The 18,991-nt window shown below is 33.6% G+C and overlaps 1 protein-coding gene across 1 annotated transcript in view; it reads right to left on the bottom strand.

Moving 5' to 3' along the window:
* Positions 1–18,991, bottom strand: part of wkd (TBC1 domain family member whacked) — a 147,437-nt gene that overhangs the window by 9,884 nt on the left and 118,562 nt on the right. The window contains exon 9 of the mRNA XM_090411809.1: positions 3,717–3,871. Coding sequence (XP_090267935.1) covers positions 3,717–3,871 — 155 coding nt within the window. The remainder of the gene's footprint in view (positions 1–3,716; positions 3,872–18,991) is intronic.

Genomic DNA, 18,991 nt, shown 5'->3' with positions numbered 1-18,991 from the left:
TGAATCCTATATCTCACAGTGTTTTTGGTGCTTCCATGAATGTTCTACTGTTAGAACATTCCTCATTTTGCCATTTTCCTCTAAGTCTATTTTTAAACCTGTCGCAGCTAATAACTTGTGTCATCAAACTACAAACCTTCTTCTTTAATTCCACCTATCTCTATTTTCTGTAACAGCCTTCCTCATCTAATGATGATGAAGGCTGTTCCCTGAGAACTACAACCTTAAGCTTTTCAAAAATACATTAATATGCAGGTTTCTTCTCACCTCAACCCAATATATCCTTTCCTGGCATACCTGTAAGAAGTATACAACTGTCAGTAAAATTAAAATTTCATCACAAAATTCAGCTCTCCAATAAGGTAACGTTTATATTTCTTTCTTCCAGAGCACTCCTAACTGCATCAACCTCTTTGAATTTAGGTCTTCATCCAGTTCGTTTTCTGACATCTTTGTTTCAAATACATTTTGCTAATCTCCTCCCAGATGAATAAAACAAAATTAACAAAAGCATGAATATCATGCCTAGGAAAACATTAATTCAGCTGGATGTAATCTTTCTTGTTGTTCTAATATGTTTTACTATATAACTGTGTGTGCATGCGTTATGTGCATGCATGCACAAGTTTTGTGTGTGCGGGTGTTATGTGCATGCATGCATGTACAAGTTTTGTGCGTGCTTATATATAGTTGTTTATTTTTGTTTGCACAAGTTACATAGATATAGTTGAAAAAATTATTGAAGATATTACAATTATTTCAATTTGCATATCATGAATGATCATCAGTATAATGCTGCTAAAAATTAAAAAAATTAAACAATGAAAGTATGTGAAGAATGAACTACCTATATGACAGCATATAAGGAGAGATTCCATTTTCCATATACCTTCATTGTGGTTTATTTTTTTTTTATTTTTCAACTATATTACACTGATGATAATCCACAATATATGAATCAAAATAGTTGTAATTAATCATCTTAATTAAATTCGTTTTAAGTATTTGCACACATCACATTTCAAATCATAGAGAGACTGTTCTTGAAAGCAGTTCAAGTTGTACTTCTTCAACCTTTTGGTTCTGTCCACTGCTGGACGAACGTCTCCCTCATGATTTTCCAGACCACTCAGTTTTCTGCCTCTCCCATCCATCTCACTCCTGCAATTTGTTCCAGTTCATCCCTCCACCTTCTTCTCAGTCTTCCTCTTTGTCTTGCTCCATCCATTGGTCTCCACTCTGTTGTTTTTCTAGTCCATCTCCCATCACTGCATCTGGCAATATGGCCAGCCCATCTCCACTTAGCCTGTTTAATGTATTTTACAATATCCATGATACCTGTTTGAGATCTTATCCAGGTATTTGTCTTCCTATCTCCTAATGTTATTTTGAGCATACTTCTCTCCATGCGATGTTGTGTTGTTCTCAGCTTTTTGTTTATGCTTCTGTTAAAGTCCATGTTTCTCCTCCATATGTTAGGACAGGAAGTATGCACTGGTCGAGAGTTTTCCTTTTTTGACTCATAGGGATGTCACTTCTGAATATGTCTCATAAGCCATCCATCCAAGGTGAATTCTTCATTCAATCTCTTTTCTTTGACAATCCTCAAAGGATAACATATGAAATAACTTGTTCTATTTCATGGTTTTCAACTTTGACAATTCTATGGTTTATGTATTTATTCATCATTATTTATTTTTAATCCAATTACTTTGGAGGCTTGATTTAGCTGATTTAACCTTTCTCCATTTATGTTTATTCCTTTTGTTTCCCAATTATTTGGGAGATATGGTGTAGCCTTGCCAGATGCCTTTTTGTATTGGAAACTATTCACTGTTTTTATATAATTTAATTATAGAAGTTGCATTATTGTAAATACATTTTAGTGTTTCAATATATGGTTTCTCAGTTCCCTGGGTTTCAAGTGCTTTTAGTGTTGCAGATGTTTTAACTGAATCAAATGCTTTTTCATAGTCTATATAGGCCAGATATAAGGGTTTATTGTATTCAACTGATTTTTCAACGAGCTGTCTTAATGTGTGAATATGGTCTAAAGTGTTGTAATTCTTTCTAAATCCAGCTTGTTCACAGGATTGCATTCCTTCTAGTTTAGATTTTATTCTATTATTTATAATTTTTGTGAAGACATTATATATATGGTGGGGAGTAGGCTTATAGGTCTGTAGTTTATAGTCTGGAAATTGCAAAGGACTAATGGAATAGCTTCAAAAAAATGTTGACATGTAGACTTATCTGCTCTCATTCCAAAAATGGTAATTATAAAGAACTGCCACAAAGATCACAATTCTCAATCTAACATCACACAGGTGAACTTTAGTTGTTCTTTATATCATTTAAATCTGTTTTTGTTAAGTAGATAGTTCTATCTTGAGCTAACAAATGTTGACATTATTAGTATAGTTGTTCTCCAATCCAACATGCTGCAGGTCTGAATCCTAACATGGGATTGGATGTTGGTGCCTGTCATAACAAAGGAATTCCGTTACCAAGCTTATTAGAGACATGAAGTGGCTTGAAAAAGTTTACTGTTTGGTCTCCAGAGCAGGATTTCTGGGTTATATAAAAATAAATAAATAACTATTACAAAAAATAAATAAATGATTTAAAAATAAAATAATAGAAATCCTATGTGCTATGGTACCAATATACCATAACACAAACTTTTTTGTGAATTGGAGACAAACACATCAATGTAGTTTTTTCTTCCACACACACACACAAAAAAAAAAATGCATATAATCACAATAAAACAAAAGATTAGTTTAACTTAAATGCTCAAATATTTTATCATAATCTTGTAAGGCATCATCAGCATGAAATAAAAACGAAGACATCAACATTCAAAAAGTAACTGAAAAGAACTGCATGCAAACAATGACTATAATTTAGCTATTAGTGAAGAACTGCAAATGCCACCCATATATTCAGAAAACAAACTAGTCACTACTAACACCATGTTCCAAAATAATTCATAACTTAAAATTCTTGCCAGGCTATAAGCTCCAAAAGGATAAGCTGCCTTGTTGTTTGAGTCTAACTCATCAATTGGGAGACTATTTGAAATCTAACTGTAAAACACTGCCGATCAGACAGTTGTTATTATAAATATGATAGTATGACATCTGATAATGTATCATCATAACACAGTTTCAGTCACCAAAACAGTCAGACCATCCCCATTTATTTGACATCCTAGAAGATAACTACTAGTGAAGAATACTACAGGAAGGCGACACCGGTCAGAAGCTATGATCAGTTCGCATTTTCTATAAGTTTTATTAGGAATCGCCTCCCAGTTATTTAGCTTTGACTTCCATACTGACTTATGCATAAATGCTCTTCATTTTCCCAAGGATAAAATAAACATTTCATATAGCATTTCTCCCTTTTAAAAGTATTAGTGGAGTATTATTTTTATAATTATGTTTACAGCAGTTTTAAAACTGTGAGCAACACCAATATCAGCATAAAAATTTTAAAGAAGAAACAGAGAAAACCTTTGCAGGAATTTTTACTTAAAATTTTTGATGATAAATAAAAAAATCTCATTTATTTTAAAATTATCTAATTTATAAACTTATTTCTCATACTTTTGCTAGTTAAAAGAAACCAAGATTCAAAATACTGAATAAGCTATGTGGAAAAAAAAAAGATTATACAGCACTAGCTTTTCAAAGGAGAACCTTTATATATACCTGGGTTATAAGAAAATCTTCTTGTAAAATTTCCAATGGGATGGCCCTCAGCTGCTCTAGCGTTTCATACATTGTAGGACACTTTTTCTGTACATCTGTCCTACCTAGAACATGTTTCAAAATGACCAGAGCCACTCGAAATAATACTTTAACTCCTATGAAAATATAAAAATAGTCAGTCATGTCTTAGATATTATTTCCGCCATATACAGTTTTAGAAATAAGAGCTTAAGCATGATAAGTGCATTCAACATTTTTTTTTATTGTATTCTAAAATATACTTGATAGTTGTTGTAAAGGAAAGCAATTGCATCTGTAAGTCTTGCAAATAATTTCCTTCAAGTTGTGCAGTCACATTTTTAGCTCCTCATTTCCAACTTTATCATAAGAAAGTCTATTCAAGAAGTAACTATGTTTTAAAAAAGAAATCTTATTATTAATCATATACTTAACTGATTTCACTCTACACATACACATTTCCAAGTGCAGACATAAATTATGTAACTCAAAATTTATGCCTCCCCCCCACAAACATCAGTTAAATATTTGTTACATATAGCAAATGCTAACTCAATATCAGCAAAATTCAAGATAAGTACCATCAAAAGTAACAGTATTAATGGAAAAGAAGTAGAACTAGCAGAAGAATTAGAGAAGTATCATGCTAATATAACTGGTGTTACTGGAACAAAAGTGACAGAAACAGATGAACTCTTTTAAATAACAAATACAAGATGTTACATACAGGCTGCCAATACTGATTAGGAAAAGGAAGGGGTAGCTATCAGATTTAATGCTATAACACAAAGATAAACTTTTTGAATAACAGGTGGCAGTTTCAAGTAGAGTGATGGAAAACAAGACAATGAGACTTATCTGTGCCAAGGGTGTCTCACAGAAGGCTCTACTAAGAAGTGGAGAAATCTCTCCAATCATTACACTTTGAGTCTTAGACCTACTGGGACTTAAAGAACCTTGTGTCCTGACCATTTTTAGCTCTATTTAAAAAAATTGCTCTGTAGTATTTCTATGGAATATCCAAACAATTATATTTTGTCTTTTAGTTAGCATCTTAGATTCAGTAGATGGTGTTGGTGTAGATGAAGGAAGTTGCAGTTGGAGATGGAGCTGTAGAGTAGGTGTCCTCTCTCGATGAATCTTTGGACTCCCTGGAGGTGTTACGTAATAATAATAATAATCTTTGACAATTTATTCGAACAAAAATTTTAGCTATACATGTAGTATGGGCTTCAGAAACGGGTTGCAAGAAATCAGCGTTTTTGAAAAAAATATAAAGTTAATTTTTTATTAGTTTCTATTTATATTTACTTCTTTAATGTTCAAAATTCAACAAATTCAATCAAAATATGGCTTAAATGTTACATAAATAATGAAAATTATAAATAAAATTTGTGTGTTATTATTAAAATTATGTAAAATGAAAATATCATTTTACATAGGAGTGTACATCATTATAATTATCCACTGTTGGCCACAAAAGTCAAGAGTGGTAAATTACTGAATTAATCTATTCAGTTTTTGAAATGCCATGACCTTGCATGCAAGGTCATCATTTCAAGTCACTGGATGGCCTTGAATTTGGTCACCCCTCATTCGAAGTTCTGCATCACTGTCGCTTGACTCGGAGCTCACATTTGTGGGGAGATCTGCTTCCTCTTGTTCTGGACCACTGTCTGCCCAATCATCTAATTCAAGTATTTCCTCGAGCATTTGTTCTAATTCGTGTTCACTCAAGAACAGTTTCACACTCCTGCTTCGCGCACCACTGGGTCCTGGTCTGTCCATGGTGACAGAGAAATTCAAATTGATCTCTCAGGCCACAAGAAGAGTCATGAATCCCTTATAATGTTAGACTGGAGTAGCCAGAGTTATGACGGCCTGATGTAATATAAACCTAAACATGTGCGATCGTACGTGATGCAGCCAATGGGTAGACATTATGATATACTAATATAAATTCCCCTTTTTATTGATAAAAGTCAACCACCCTCATGAATAATGAAGCTGAAGGTTCAAATTTAACTACAGTATAGTCTGATAATAAATTTCAAGTATATATTATTATTTTCAGAATTTTTAATTTAGTGATGTAAAGATACATCAATGAGATTCAGGCTTCACATGCGATCGATGCATATTTACATCGATATGACTCAAAGTGTTAAAAAAGAAAAAGATGGTCCTTCTGTCAGAAAAATAAATGAGTCATAAAGAAATGTTTTTAGTAAAAATTTGGAGAAAAGACCAAAACCAATAATAGTAATAAGTGAGTGCTGGATTTTTGTTCAGGACATGGACTAGTCATTACTAATGTTCACCATGTTCCAACATGAAGATGTGCCCATATTCACATGGAAAGAAGATGCAAGAAATAAGGAATTTAATTGATTATGTTATTTAATAGCAATATCTTCATGCTGCTTCAGAACACAAGAGTATTAAAAAGAGTTTGAAATAGGAAGTGATCAATATTTAATTTTGAGTAGGAAGAAACTGAAAATCATACTGAAAAGAAAAGCGTGTACAAAAAAAAAAAAAAAAAAAAAGAATCAAAACTGAGAAGCTTCAGAGTGAACTGTAGACCAAAATATACAAATATTCAAGAAAAAATAAAATATAAAATAAAAAGAGTTAAAGAATTGGTCATGGAAAAGAAAGCCTATCAAAAATCACTAGCAAGTAAATCAGTTGTACTGATTATAGAGAAAATACAGAAAAAAATGTAAGAAAGCAAAACAGTGCATAAAAATAGCTAAAAGTCATAGAAACACTTTGGTAAGAATACAGAAGATAAATAGCACTAAGGTGATGAAACTGTTCTGAGGCAGTTGAGAAGCTTAAAAATGGAGAAAAGTACTGTAAAAGGAATAAGAGATAAAAACTGAAGATAAAAATAATCTAAATGTCTGGAATAATTACTTTGAAAGACTTAAATGAACCAAGGAGTAACAGAACAATGGTAGAAAATATTCAAGAGGAATGCAACCAGGATTACATATTGATACTTGAGATAGAAAAGCCATCAGACACATGAAATATAGAAAAGCCTGAAGTAGATGATATATTTGACCCAGAAATTGAGATATAAGTCTTGCAGTGCAGTGATGCACTGTATAATTCAGAAAGCACAGTCTGAAGATCAGATTCCAGATGATTAGAGTAGAACTCTCATAGTACCCACCTATAAAATGATATTAAAAAAAAGAGATATAAAACTGAAGGTGAGGATTTGGAATTTCCCTATTGGGTATTCCAGGCAAGATTAACATACATATATTTGAGGCTAAGAAATACTGTGGAAGGGGAAATTTGGCAAGCTGAGTTCAGGCCAAACAGAGGTTGTCAAGATTATGATTTTAACATTAAAGTAAATATGTAACAAATTGTAGAATATAACAAGGATTTGCATTTAAGTTTGCCAGATCTGAAAAGGCATATGACAAGGTGCCAAGAGAAAATCTGCTCAAAATACTACAGTTGTATAGAGTAAACAGACATTACATATATAGCAATATAGTCTATATATCTAAGCTGCAACAAGTCAGGAGTCAGAGTTTAAGGAAGATGGTAAAATCAGGTGTGAGACAACAGTACACACTATCTCTTATCTATATAGATCACTTTATGAAGGAAAGTTTTTCACTTGGTTATAAACTTGACAATGAATTATATTCTTGTTTAATCCTTTGCCTGAGTGTAAGTAAACAAAGATTGCAAGTAAAGTATATTCACAACTAGGCTACTTGTACTGTATTTACTAGAATATAACTTGCCCTCACATATATCTCGCACCCCTGATTTTACTTCACGAAAAAATAAATTAAAAGGTTTTGCACATGAAAAAAAAAATTAAAACTTCAAGAAATAGATAGTGAATGCTATTATGGCAGAAATAGTAAAAAAACTTTCAGATGTGAAGAGCAATGTGGCCATTATTCCTGGTAATCTTACACCTTGTCTACAACCCTTGGATGTATCGGTCAACAAACCATTCAAGGACCAGGTACAAAAATTCTACATGGAGTGGATGGCAGCTGGTGGCTATGGCCTGACTCCAGCAGGGAAAATTAAGAGACCGTCATTAGAATTGTTGTGCAACTGGATTTTGAGAGCCTGGAACATGATTTTGCCAGAAATAATTGCCAAGTTTTTTTTTTTTTTTTTTTTTTTTTTAAAAACTGACATCTCTAATGCCCTGGATGGGAATGAAGATGATGCTATTATGGGTACACTGACAATGCACATGAGGAAAGTTGAGACCGGTCTCCAGTCTCACTACCTCCGGAGCAAGACCAGAGGTCTCGAGACTGGAGGTAGCGACAGTGAATAGGAGATTCTTGGTAAGTCATACCAAGAATTTTTAAAGTGTTTTTAATTGCCTCATTACCCTTAAAGTAAAGCAAAAATCCTTCTGGGTGGTATATAATTGTATATAACTGTAGAATTCCTCTCTCCCTCTAAAAAAATATCTAACACAAGTTATAAATAAATTATCTGTATGCTCTAGAGAACTCTAGTGTGTTCAGTGGAATATAGTTTAATGAACATTGCTCTAAAGGACTATTTCCTTCAGAGAAACTTTATAAGGCGTGGCCAATAGTTTATGATTTTGTCTCCTTTTTCAACTATTTGATGGGAGCATTTTGAACTATATGACCGGACTTTATCAATGATATCTTCAGTTTGAAAAGTTTCAAAAGAAATTATATTCTTCCTTTAATCCTTTTCCCAATCATCAGCAAATAAGGATTGCATGTAATGTGTCTTCACAACTGGTCTACTTCTATATAGACAATGTTTACTTCACATTAATTGTTTTAATTATTCCATAATGCAAAAACACTTTCCAGATTGGTTTCAACATTCATCGAAGTTTAAGCCATGGAGTTACACCAAGAAAGCCAAATAATTAGAAGGAGACCTCTACATTGCTTTTCAGTGCAGAGAACAAACTGGGGCTTCAGACCTGATGTCCAATCCTCACTGCATACTGAACAAGGATGAGCTGGCAATTTGGGACTTAGCTGACCAAATTGTACTCTATTGGCTTAACCACAAATGAATATGATGATACAACATGATGACATAATTGGCATTACTGAGACGAAGACAAAAACAGACAAGATCTTACTAAATAAGTATAGGATGTTATTTTCAGGCTATAATGACCAAGGAAAGGAAGGAGTAGTGATAGCATTCAACACCAAACATGAAGATAAATGTCTTGATTGGAAGGCAGTTTCTAATAGAGTTATGTGGGCCTGGACAATGAAATTTATTTGTGCCTATGGTCCCAAGAAGGTTCTTCTAAGGAAGAAGTGGAGGAATATTTTTTTTGAGTGATTAGAATAGACAGCTGACAAAAGTGATCCTTGTTGGAGATCTGAACAGCAGAGTAGGAAATTAATCCCATCAGACCTATAGAAACCTTTTGGGAAAATTTGAAGAAAATGGCAAACTAATAATAATAAGTATTCACTGGACTGCTCAGGACACAGACTAGTCATTACTAACACCATGTTTCAACATGAAGATGTGGACAAGTTGACAAAGAGAGAAGACACAAGAAATAAGAAAAGCCTCATTTATTATGTCACTGTTGACTTGACTATACAAACATTATTGAAAAAAAAAATTAAACAAATCGAAAATAAGAACCAAACCGTGGAGTCTCAGTTTACATGGCAAACTCTGAAGACAGTGATTGATTCAACTAGGGAGGTATGTGGTGAGGTTATCTGCAAGAAGAGAAAAATAAGAACGCCATGGTGGACACAAGAAGTTAAACAATCAGTCCTGGAAAAGAAGACAGCATACCAAAAGTTCCTAGCAAATAAGTTGGCAGATGTCCTAAAACAGGGGTTCTCAACCTGGTTGTGGTCATAGGCACATTCAAGATTGGGAAGAGAGTGGAGAGCACCAACCTGGTTGTGGCTGTGGGCACATTTGAGATTGCGAAGAGAGTGGTGGATACCAATATTTTTTTCTATGAAAATTTATAGTTGCTTATCATATCAAATGATAACAATTAACAAACTAATTAACTATAAAAGTAGGATAAATATACATGCAACAATTATTATACAACTAAATTAAACCATTGTACAATAAACAAAAACATTTCTCTTTACTCTGGATAAAACAATATTCTTCTTCCCAATCATTGTTGAATTTATAGGTTCGTTGTTTTTTTATTTGGATTACTCATTTTTGGGCAAAATTTTTAAACACGAGAAAACAATGTATGGTCAAAGCGTGCTGACAACACCAATGAAGTAATGACACATCCCTCATGTGCACGGTTGCCAATAGACTAAATACATAAAACATATGCACAAAATTGGCACTGGTAATACTTACACTCAAAGACAGACGAATTACAAAATTTTTGTAATATAACATAAAAGTTGAAGACTTAATAAAAGGAGAAGACTTATATTTTCCAATTGTACTTTTATATTTTCCTTATTTAATAATTGACAGTAGGCACATGCAAATAGCTCTGCAGGCACATAGTTGAGAACCGCTGTCCTAAAAGAATACAGAGAAAAATGCAAGAGAGCTAAGCTACATGTCAAAGTAGCTAAACAAAAGTCATGGGAAGACTTTCGTAAAAGTATGAAAATTAAATATCAGAAAAGTGGCAAAACGTTATGGTGGCTATTGAAGCATAGAAATGGAGAAAAGAAGTAAATGGATACAAAGATTAAATGAACCAAGCAGTGACAGAACCGTACTAGAAAATTTTCAAGAGAGATGTAAAGAAGAGTACACATCAATATTTGAGGTAGAAAAAAGCTGTGAAAAACTTGAAATGCAGAAAGGCAGCTGGAGTAGATGATATTCGACCAGAAATGCTTAAGTATGGAAATAGAAAAGTTTTTCAATGGCTACACTGCATAATTCAGAGGGCTGAATTCCTGGTCGTATATATATATATAAAGGAATAAAACTGAATGCAAGGATTACAGAGGAATTTCTCTACTAAGTGTTCCAGGTAAGATTTTTTTAAAAGCATATTGAAAAGAGGTTGAGAAAGATTGTGGAAGGGAAACCTGAAGAACAATCTGGGTTCAGACCAAATAGAGGTTATCAACATCAGATTTTCACTTTAAGACAAATAGTTGAGAAATTGTGGGAATATGATGAAGCTGTATTTTAGTTTTGTAGATCTGGAAAAGGCATAAGAAAAGGTGCCCAGAGAAAAGCTTTTCAAAACACTGCAATTATATATGGGTTGACTGGAACATTATACAGAATTATTATACATAGTCTATATTTAAGTTGTCAATCAGCAGTTAGAATTGAAAGAAATACAAGAAGATGGTTTGATGTAAAATCAGGGGTAAGACAAGGATGCACTTTATCTCCACTCCTATTCACATTATCTATATGGATCACATTATGAAAGAAAGTGGCATCAATCCTGATATTAGAATTAGCGATGTCAAACTTAGCTCTTTGCTTTATGCAAATGATGTTGCACTCCTAAACGCAAGTACAAGTCTCCAAGATTCACTAACTAAACTGAATAGCAGCTGTAACAAATTTGGCATGAAAATCAGCAATAAAAAGACCAAAATTATGAAAATAAGAGCATAGAAAACCTCAGCTGCATTCTGAATAGTTGGAACAAGTAAAAGATTTCAGCTATTTAGGCACAGTTTTTCAGTGAAGATGGTACATTAAATCTAGGAATAGATAACAGAATAAGCAAAGCTGGTATGGTGGATAGCCAGTTGAATAAATTTATATGGAATAAGATATTAGCCAAAATGCCAAATTAGCAGTATACAAAACAGTGTTCAAACCAGTTTAAGTTATGGATCTCATATCTGTGGGCTCTAGTCTTTGATTAAGACTAGAGACCACAGATATGAGGGTTCTGAGAAAAATTAGGGGAGTGAATGGCATCAATGGCAGAATCATATTAAAAATGAAGCTATTAGAAAGGAACTTGACATTAATAGCATTTAAGAATGTGTCAGCAGAGGTAATGTAAGGTGGTATGGCCCCTTAAATAGAATGGGTGAAGAAGGGTTAGCAAAACAGGTGTTAGATACCGAGATAGCAGAAAAGAGACCCGGAGGAAGACCAAAGGCTAGGTGGATTGATTCAGTTAGACGTGTCTTAGAGGCACAGAATGTTAGATAAGACAATAAGAGTGCTCACGATAGATTGATTTGGAGGAAAATTGTTGATAGGAGATTAATAATAATGTAAACTTTAATCATATAGTGCTGTCATAGTAATCTGAACAACCCATTGGGGTACATATCAGGAAATTGACGACAATGACCAAATATATTCTAGTTTTAATCCCAAGCATGCTTTCTTCTTAAATTATTGAGAGACATCAAGGGTTCTTGATATATGGTCACTTTGCATCATCAGTTTTGAAAATAGTCAAGGAGTATTAACAGTTCAGCACAGAGCCATACTCTTTACATTACTGAATATCTTCTAACATGAATCAAATCAATTTTCACCTTAATGATGATAACTCAAAACTTATACAGATAATTTTAGACTACAGACTCTCATAATTTAAATACTAAGAGAATAACAGACACTCATTCCTTATGTTGAATATACCTGGAATTCTGAGAAATGTCAACTTATAGAATACATTCCAAAATAAATGATTTTTACTTCATGAAGCTATCAAAACAACACATCTAGTGTTGTTAAATACTGTTTCACTTTTGTGTGTATGACGGAGATTATGAAAACTATTGAATTCTACTGGTTTTGACACTTTACAGCAACAATTATATGTATTAACATATGCACTGTTCCTTTACAGAAATTGTTTAACTGTACTGATTTTCTTTAACTGCCATTATAATCTCCTAAGTATATTAGTGTTGCATTAAAATAGTTTTTGTAAATGTCTAACCTTAAATGCCATGAAAACATTACATTTCTCTTGGTAGTTATATTGATAAGTTTACCTGATATGGCTTTCAGTGAATGGGAATGAATTAGATAGAAGTTATAGTCAAGATTTGCATAATCAACTTAATAACACACAAAACTGTGTTATTCGGGTTATTGTAATATTTCTGTCGACCATACTATTAAACCTCTCATTTTGTATGTATGTGAGCAGGGCAATGTTATACTGCAGTAAAATTGGTAAAAGAATAAACATTAAAAATCTGAATGCAGAAGGGCAAGAATAACCATCCAGGTGCTCCTCCCTCTCATTACAACACTGAAGTAAGAACTAAGCACTCTTAGAGTCACAAAGCATGTCAAAAACGCTCTGTATATAATTAAAGGTTCACAAAAAAAAAATTGATTTATTGGCTGGTATTTTGCTTTATGTAATCTCTCTCTGTCAAGAGAGAGAGAGTGTGTCTGCACGCACACTAGAAAACAGAGCTACATTGAAATGCATCACATTTACAATGCAAATCACAGCTGCATTAGGAAAAACACATTCAAAAGAACCAATGAACATTTATAAATATCAATTACAAAATTATGCACATAATTATATCATGATTACATCTCAAAATTCAATACCAACATAAAATATTATGCAAAATTTCAGCATTAGCAATTCATAATTGCTAATGATGCACTGTTATTAACAAAACAAAAATTAAAATAAAATTACATTGTTAGCAATAAGAAGCGATCACTTCAGGAATTTTGATATTGCACATAATCTGATTATAAATTACATCTATTATTAAAAATTCAAAATAATAAAAATAGAAAGCATATAAAATTATTAGTAAAAGTTGATAGTAATTTGCAAGGATAGCACCTCTCCTCTCCAACTAAAAGGCTAGCTAACAATGACATTTGTGAATGTCTGCAAGGTGCAGATGAATTTTAAAGCCTGATATGAGTGAGATCTGCCCTGCTTACTGAAGAATAAGTGCCTTGAAAAGTTCCATGTTTAGTCCAAAGCAGGGTTTCAAGCTTTTTTTTTTCTTTTTTAACTTCAGCATGCCCATAGTACTAATACTAGCATACAACAAATTTGACAGCCTTTCACAGTTGAAATTTACATCTGATATATCACTTGACAAAATTCTGATATTTGCACATAGTCTTGAGTGATTTAAATCTGGGGAGAGAACCAGTGCTTCGCAGTTTCTAAGAGATGACAAACAAATTTGAATTCAATTTTGTAAAATATCTTCTTATGGTTCCAGTGGAGTATGTCTTGTGTGAATGGCATGGAATGAGAAGAGAAGTTAATATCCTGATCAATCTCAGCTGAGAGCAGTTTGGTGAAAACCAGACAAATTACAGAAAGGTTAACTGTTTCCAAGAAGGTCTGAAAGTAGTATGCAAATAAATTTGTAAAGAACTCCTCTCGCCATTCCAATGTCCCTTTAATTAAGGTAAAAAAAAACATTAGTTGAGTGTTGATATTTATCAACACTCAACATTATTTTGGTTGTATCCATTAGCAATTATTATTATTATTATTATTATTATTTGACACCTCCAGGGAGTCCAAAGACTCATCAAGGGAGAGTGTGCCAACAGCATCGAATGATTGGTCCTCTTCCAACTACTAACCGCGTTCAAACTTACTTAACTGAGCCATTAGTAGCAGAGGCTCTACCAATCGACCAACCTTTGCCGGCAAGGTTGGTCGATTGGTAGAGTTATAATTATACTATCTTTATGGATATTTATCTTCAGAATACAATCTTACAATCTGTAAGATTGTATTCTGAAGCACAAAAGGGGTAAGCTTAGTGCATCAGTCTTGAAATGTCTACATGCTATGATAAGTGATGATGAGATGCTAACTGAATAAACTGAAGGGTGGGATTGCCAATATCAGCTGAATTGCTCTCCTCTGGACAGCATCAAGAATTTTTAGGAAGATCTTTATGTGCACTACTATCCCACATATGCAAAAAACGTACCTCCTACTTTGGTCCCTTGCCAAAACTATTTGGTACAATTTCTGCCCATCCATGCCTCCACATCTCTCATACATGTATCCAGATGGCATCATAACTTTGTATAGAAGACTAAGGTATCACTATACAAATAACACCTCACTGAATGCTTCCTCTGATCTAGAGAATATTTTAAACATTTAATACTTGTATGGCATCTATCCAAGAACAGGAAGTTGTCTTTATTCAGTCTGTCTCCTCTGCAAAAAAAAAAAAAAAAAAAAAAAAAAAAAAAAAAAAAGATGAAAGTCAACCTTTCTGCAGCTAGTCATTCACTCACACAGAAATTTTTTTTAACCAAAATTACTTTGATGTACAGTTGCACCACATTTATTACTAAAAAAAAAAAAAAAAAAAGAAAGAAAACTTCCTTTTCTGGATATAACAAATATCCAATAGGAACTATGCAGTTTTTGGTTCATCAGAAACCTACATTTTAATGTAGGTTTCTGGTGGTTATCACAGTATGCAGATAATGTCATAACTCTGATGCACTGATCTCAATCAATACAGATGTACAATCTTATGAATGAATTAAAATATATTAAAAAAAAAAGTACTAGAACAACTGACAATACAACCAAGATAACATCCAATAATCACTGATAAATATCAGTCCCCCACCCCAACAAGACCTCAATCAGATGGCAAATGAGTTTTAATTTCCTACCTTAAAGAGAGAGCAGAATAAATGGTATGAGTTATTCACAAATCAAATTGACTTATTACTTTTGGATGTCAAGAGTTTCCAATTCCAACCTCAGAAGGACATTGAAATAAATAAATAAATCACAAATCCAGTATATATATTTTCAAGCTTTTGGTCTAAAAGAATAAAGAGAAACTCAGTAGGTCTCAATTAAAAAATAGTCTTTTATATAATGCATGGTGGGTACATTAAATCATGGTGTCTTAAATTTTTATACACCACACACCTCATCTATACAGGCTACTTAAGGTAGTCCATACAGTCTACAACCTAAAGAACCCATGTGACCCCCCCCCCCCCAAGAATTTATTAATTATCCTGTAAACTAGCTAAATACCTTGCAATCCAAACTGAATAAGCAATGCAAGATATCACAAAAAACTCATTTTAAAACAGTTATAAAGAACCTTGAATTAGAAAAGAACAAGCAATCAGTTTTTAAACTAGTGCACCTGGTGAACACAAACTCCTACATAAAATCGCAGGTATTTGTGAAAACTCAAATATTTGTGAGCTCTAAGCATTTGTCTTAATTTAGACAATTTTAGATAAAGTAACTAACTCTGCAAAGAACTTAAAAGTGTAGCAATGGAATCCTTACTTTCATCTCTCCAAAGTCTGATAGAGATTTTGGCATTTCATCTCACTGCTCCGAAGCTTTGCGTTTCTAATCTTTATCTAACAATAAAATCAGTTTTGAAAAAGAAAGAAAGAATTTTTCCATTTCAAAGGGAACAGATAATTTTCTAGGCTACTTGATCCAGTGGTAGTAGTTCACAAATTGAAAGTTTTGTGACATCTATTCTGATTTGGAGAAGAGTAATGATACCTGATAATTGGATAAAGAGGACTGTTACAATATACAAGAAGGTTTAAAGAGGGAATGCAGTAACTATAGAGCAAAAATGCTTGCATTACTGTGTGCAAAGACTAAAGGGTTAATGACAAGAATTAAAAAAAAAAAAAAAAAAAAAAAAACCGGAGGAAAGCCTAAGGAGAGATCTGGTAGCAAGAGTAAAGGAGATCTTTCTCCTTTGCTCTTGCTGCCAAAATAAGTCTAGTTCTTGTGACATTTTTCCAACTGCTTTAAATTTATGATTCAAAATTGATTCTTATTCTGTGTCATGTTTTTATACTCTCCTATTCAATGTATTTATCTTGTAGCTGGGAAATCAGCCCATAACAATCTTCCAAAGGAGAGCAATGCTGTTCTCACTTCCATTATTTCTCAAGCAATGTAGAAATGGCAGCATAGTTGGTTAAGTGGTTATCACATCTTCTCTCTAACCAACCAACAGACAATGAGTTTACATTCTATCATGGGAATATATGTTTTGTATATATTGCTGGTGTCAGACTCATTGGAGATCTAAACTAGCTTAACAATTTTTTCCATGTTTGATCTGTAGAGTAGGATTTCCTGATTACTTAATTCAAGTCAGTTCATTTACTGGAAGGTTTCCAGGTATCAAAGAACTATTTCTGTATGAATTCCACCATTACCAATCAAAAGGGGATTTCATCATCATCATCATCATCAAATTCCTGCCATGTACCCTCAAGGGGTGTACAGGATATGACAGTACTACATGAAAAAATTACATCATTACTAACTTCCTATCTACAATTTTCCTCCAAATCAGTCTGTTTCTTGTCAAGACTCCAACATTATCAGATCTTATATTTCTATCGCCTAAGGCACTTTGTACCGTATCAATCCACCTATATCTTGGTCTTCCTCTGGGTCGTTTTCCTGCCAACCTGGCAGAGAACACTTGTTTTGCTAATCTTTCCTCTCCCATTCTATTTAAGTGACCATACCATCTGAGATTAGCTCTGCTAACACATTCCTGGATGCTGACAATGTCAAGTTCTTTCCTAATATCCTCATTTTTAATATGATATTGCCATTGATGCCATCTGTTCACGCCTCTAATCTTTCTCAGGACTCTCATATCTGCGGTCTCTAGTCTTTGGTCAAGTGTTTTACTTCTGACCCAGCTCTCGGATCCATAAGTTAAAATTGGTTTGAACACAGTCTTGTATACAGCTAATTTAGTGTTCCGACTAATTTCTTTCTTATGCCATATGAATTTATTCAATTGACTTCCCACGATACCAGCTTTGCTGATTCTGTTGTCTATTTCTATATTTAGTTTACCATCTTCAGTAAAAATTGTGCCTAAGTAGCTGAAATGTTTTACTTGTTCCACAGGTTCTCCATTCACAACACAGTTGACATTTTCAATGATTCTGCCTATTTTCATTGTCTTTGTCTTTTTATTGCTGACCTTCATACCATATCTATTACAACAGCTATTCAATTTAGTCAGAGAATCTTGCAGACTTGTAGCGGATTTATTTAGAAGTATAACATCATCCGCATAAAGCAAAGAGCTGACATCTCCAATTTTGATATCAGGTTTAATACCACATTCCTTCATAATGTGATCCATATAGATAATGAATAACAGAGGGGATAATGTACATCCTTGTCTCACACCAGATTTAACATTAAACCATCTTCCTGTACTTCCTTCAATTCTAACTGCTGACTCACAACTCAAATAAAGACTAAGTATTGCTTGATATAATGCCCCATTGACACCATATAACTGCAGCGTATTGAATAGCTTCTCTCTTGGCACCTTGTCATATGCCTTTTCCAAATTGACAAAACTTAAATACAGATCTTTGTTATATTCCCATGCTTTCTCGACTATTTGTCGTAAAGTGAAGATCTGATCCTGACAGCCTCTATTTGGCCTGAATCCAGCTTGTCCTTCACCAAGCTTTTCTTCCACAATTCTTCTCAACCGTTTCTCAAGTATACTTGCATAGATCTTGCAGGGAACACTCAGTAGGGAAATACCTCTGTAATTCTCACATTCAGTTTTATTTCCCTTTTTATATATGGGTACTATGAGAGCTCTACTCCAATCATTGGGAATTCGTCCCTCTGTCCAGGCTTTCTGAACTATGCAGTGCAGCCACTGTAAGACTCTTATACCACCATACTTCAGCATTTCTGGTCGAATATCATCTACTCCTGCTGCCTTTCCACATTTCAAGCCTTTGATGGCTTTTTCTACTTCAAGTATGGATATGTATTCCTGACTGCATGCTTGGTCAGTGTTTTTTATCACTGTGCTGTCATCACTGCTTGTTTCATTTAGCAGTTTTTCAAAGTAATTACTCCATACTTCAAGGATATCTTTTTCTCCTGTTTTCATTTCACCTTTATCGTCTCTAATTCCTTTTACAGCACTCTTTCCTCCATTCCTAAGCTTCTTCAACAACCTCCAGAATATTTTGCCACCTTCTTGATATTTATTTTCTATATTCTTGCCAAAGTCCTCCCATGACTTTTGTTTAGCTAGTTTTACACACTGTTTAGCTTTTTTACATTTGTCTCTGTATTCTGTAAGAGTAAAAGCTGACTTATTTGCCAGGAACTTTTGATATGCTTTCTTCTTTTCCTTCACTGCCTCTTTAACTTCCTGTGTCCACCAGGGAGTTCTGATTTTTTTATCTTTGCACACAACCTCACCACATGCCTCTCTGGCAGAATCAATCAATGTTTCCTTTAGAGTTTGCCACTGAATCTC

The sequence above is a fragment of the Typopeltis vanoorti genome, chromosome 22, assembly GCF_054136105.1.
Source record: "Typopeltis vanoorti isolate ZY-2024b chromosome 22, IOZ_Tvanoo_1.0, whole genome shotgun sequence".
NCBI classification, from domain to species: Eukaryota; Metazoa; Arthropoda; class Arachnida; order Uropygi; family Thelyphonidae; genus Typopeltis; species Typopeltis vanoorti.
The sequence above is the reverse complement of the archived record's forward strand: the minus strand, read 5'-3'. Positions and strand labels throughout refer to the sequence as shown.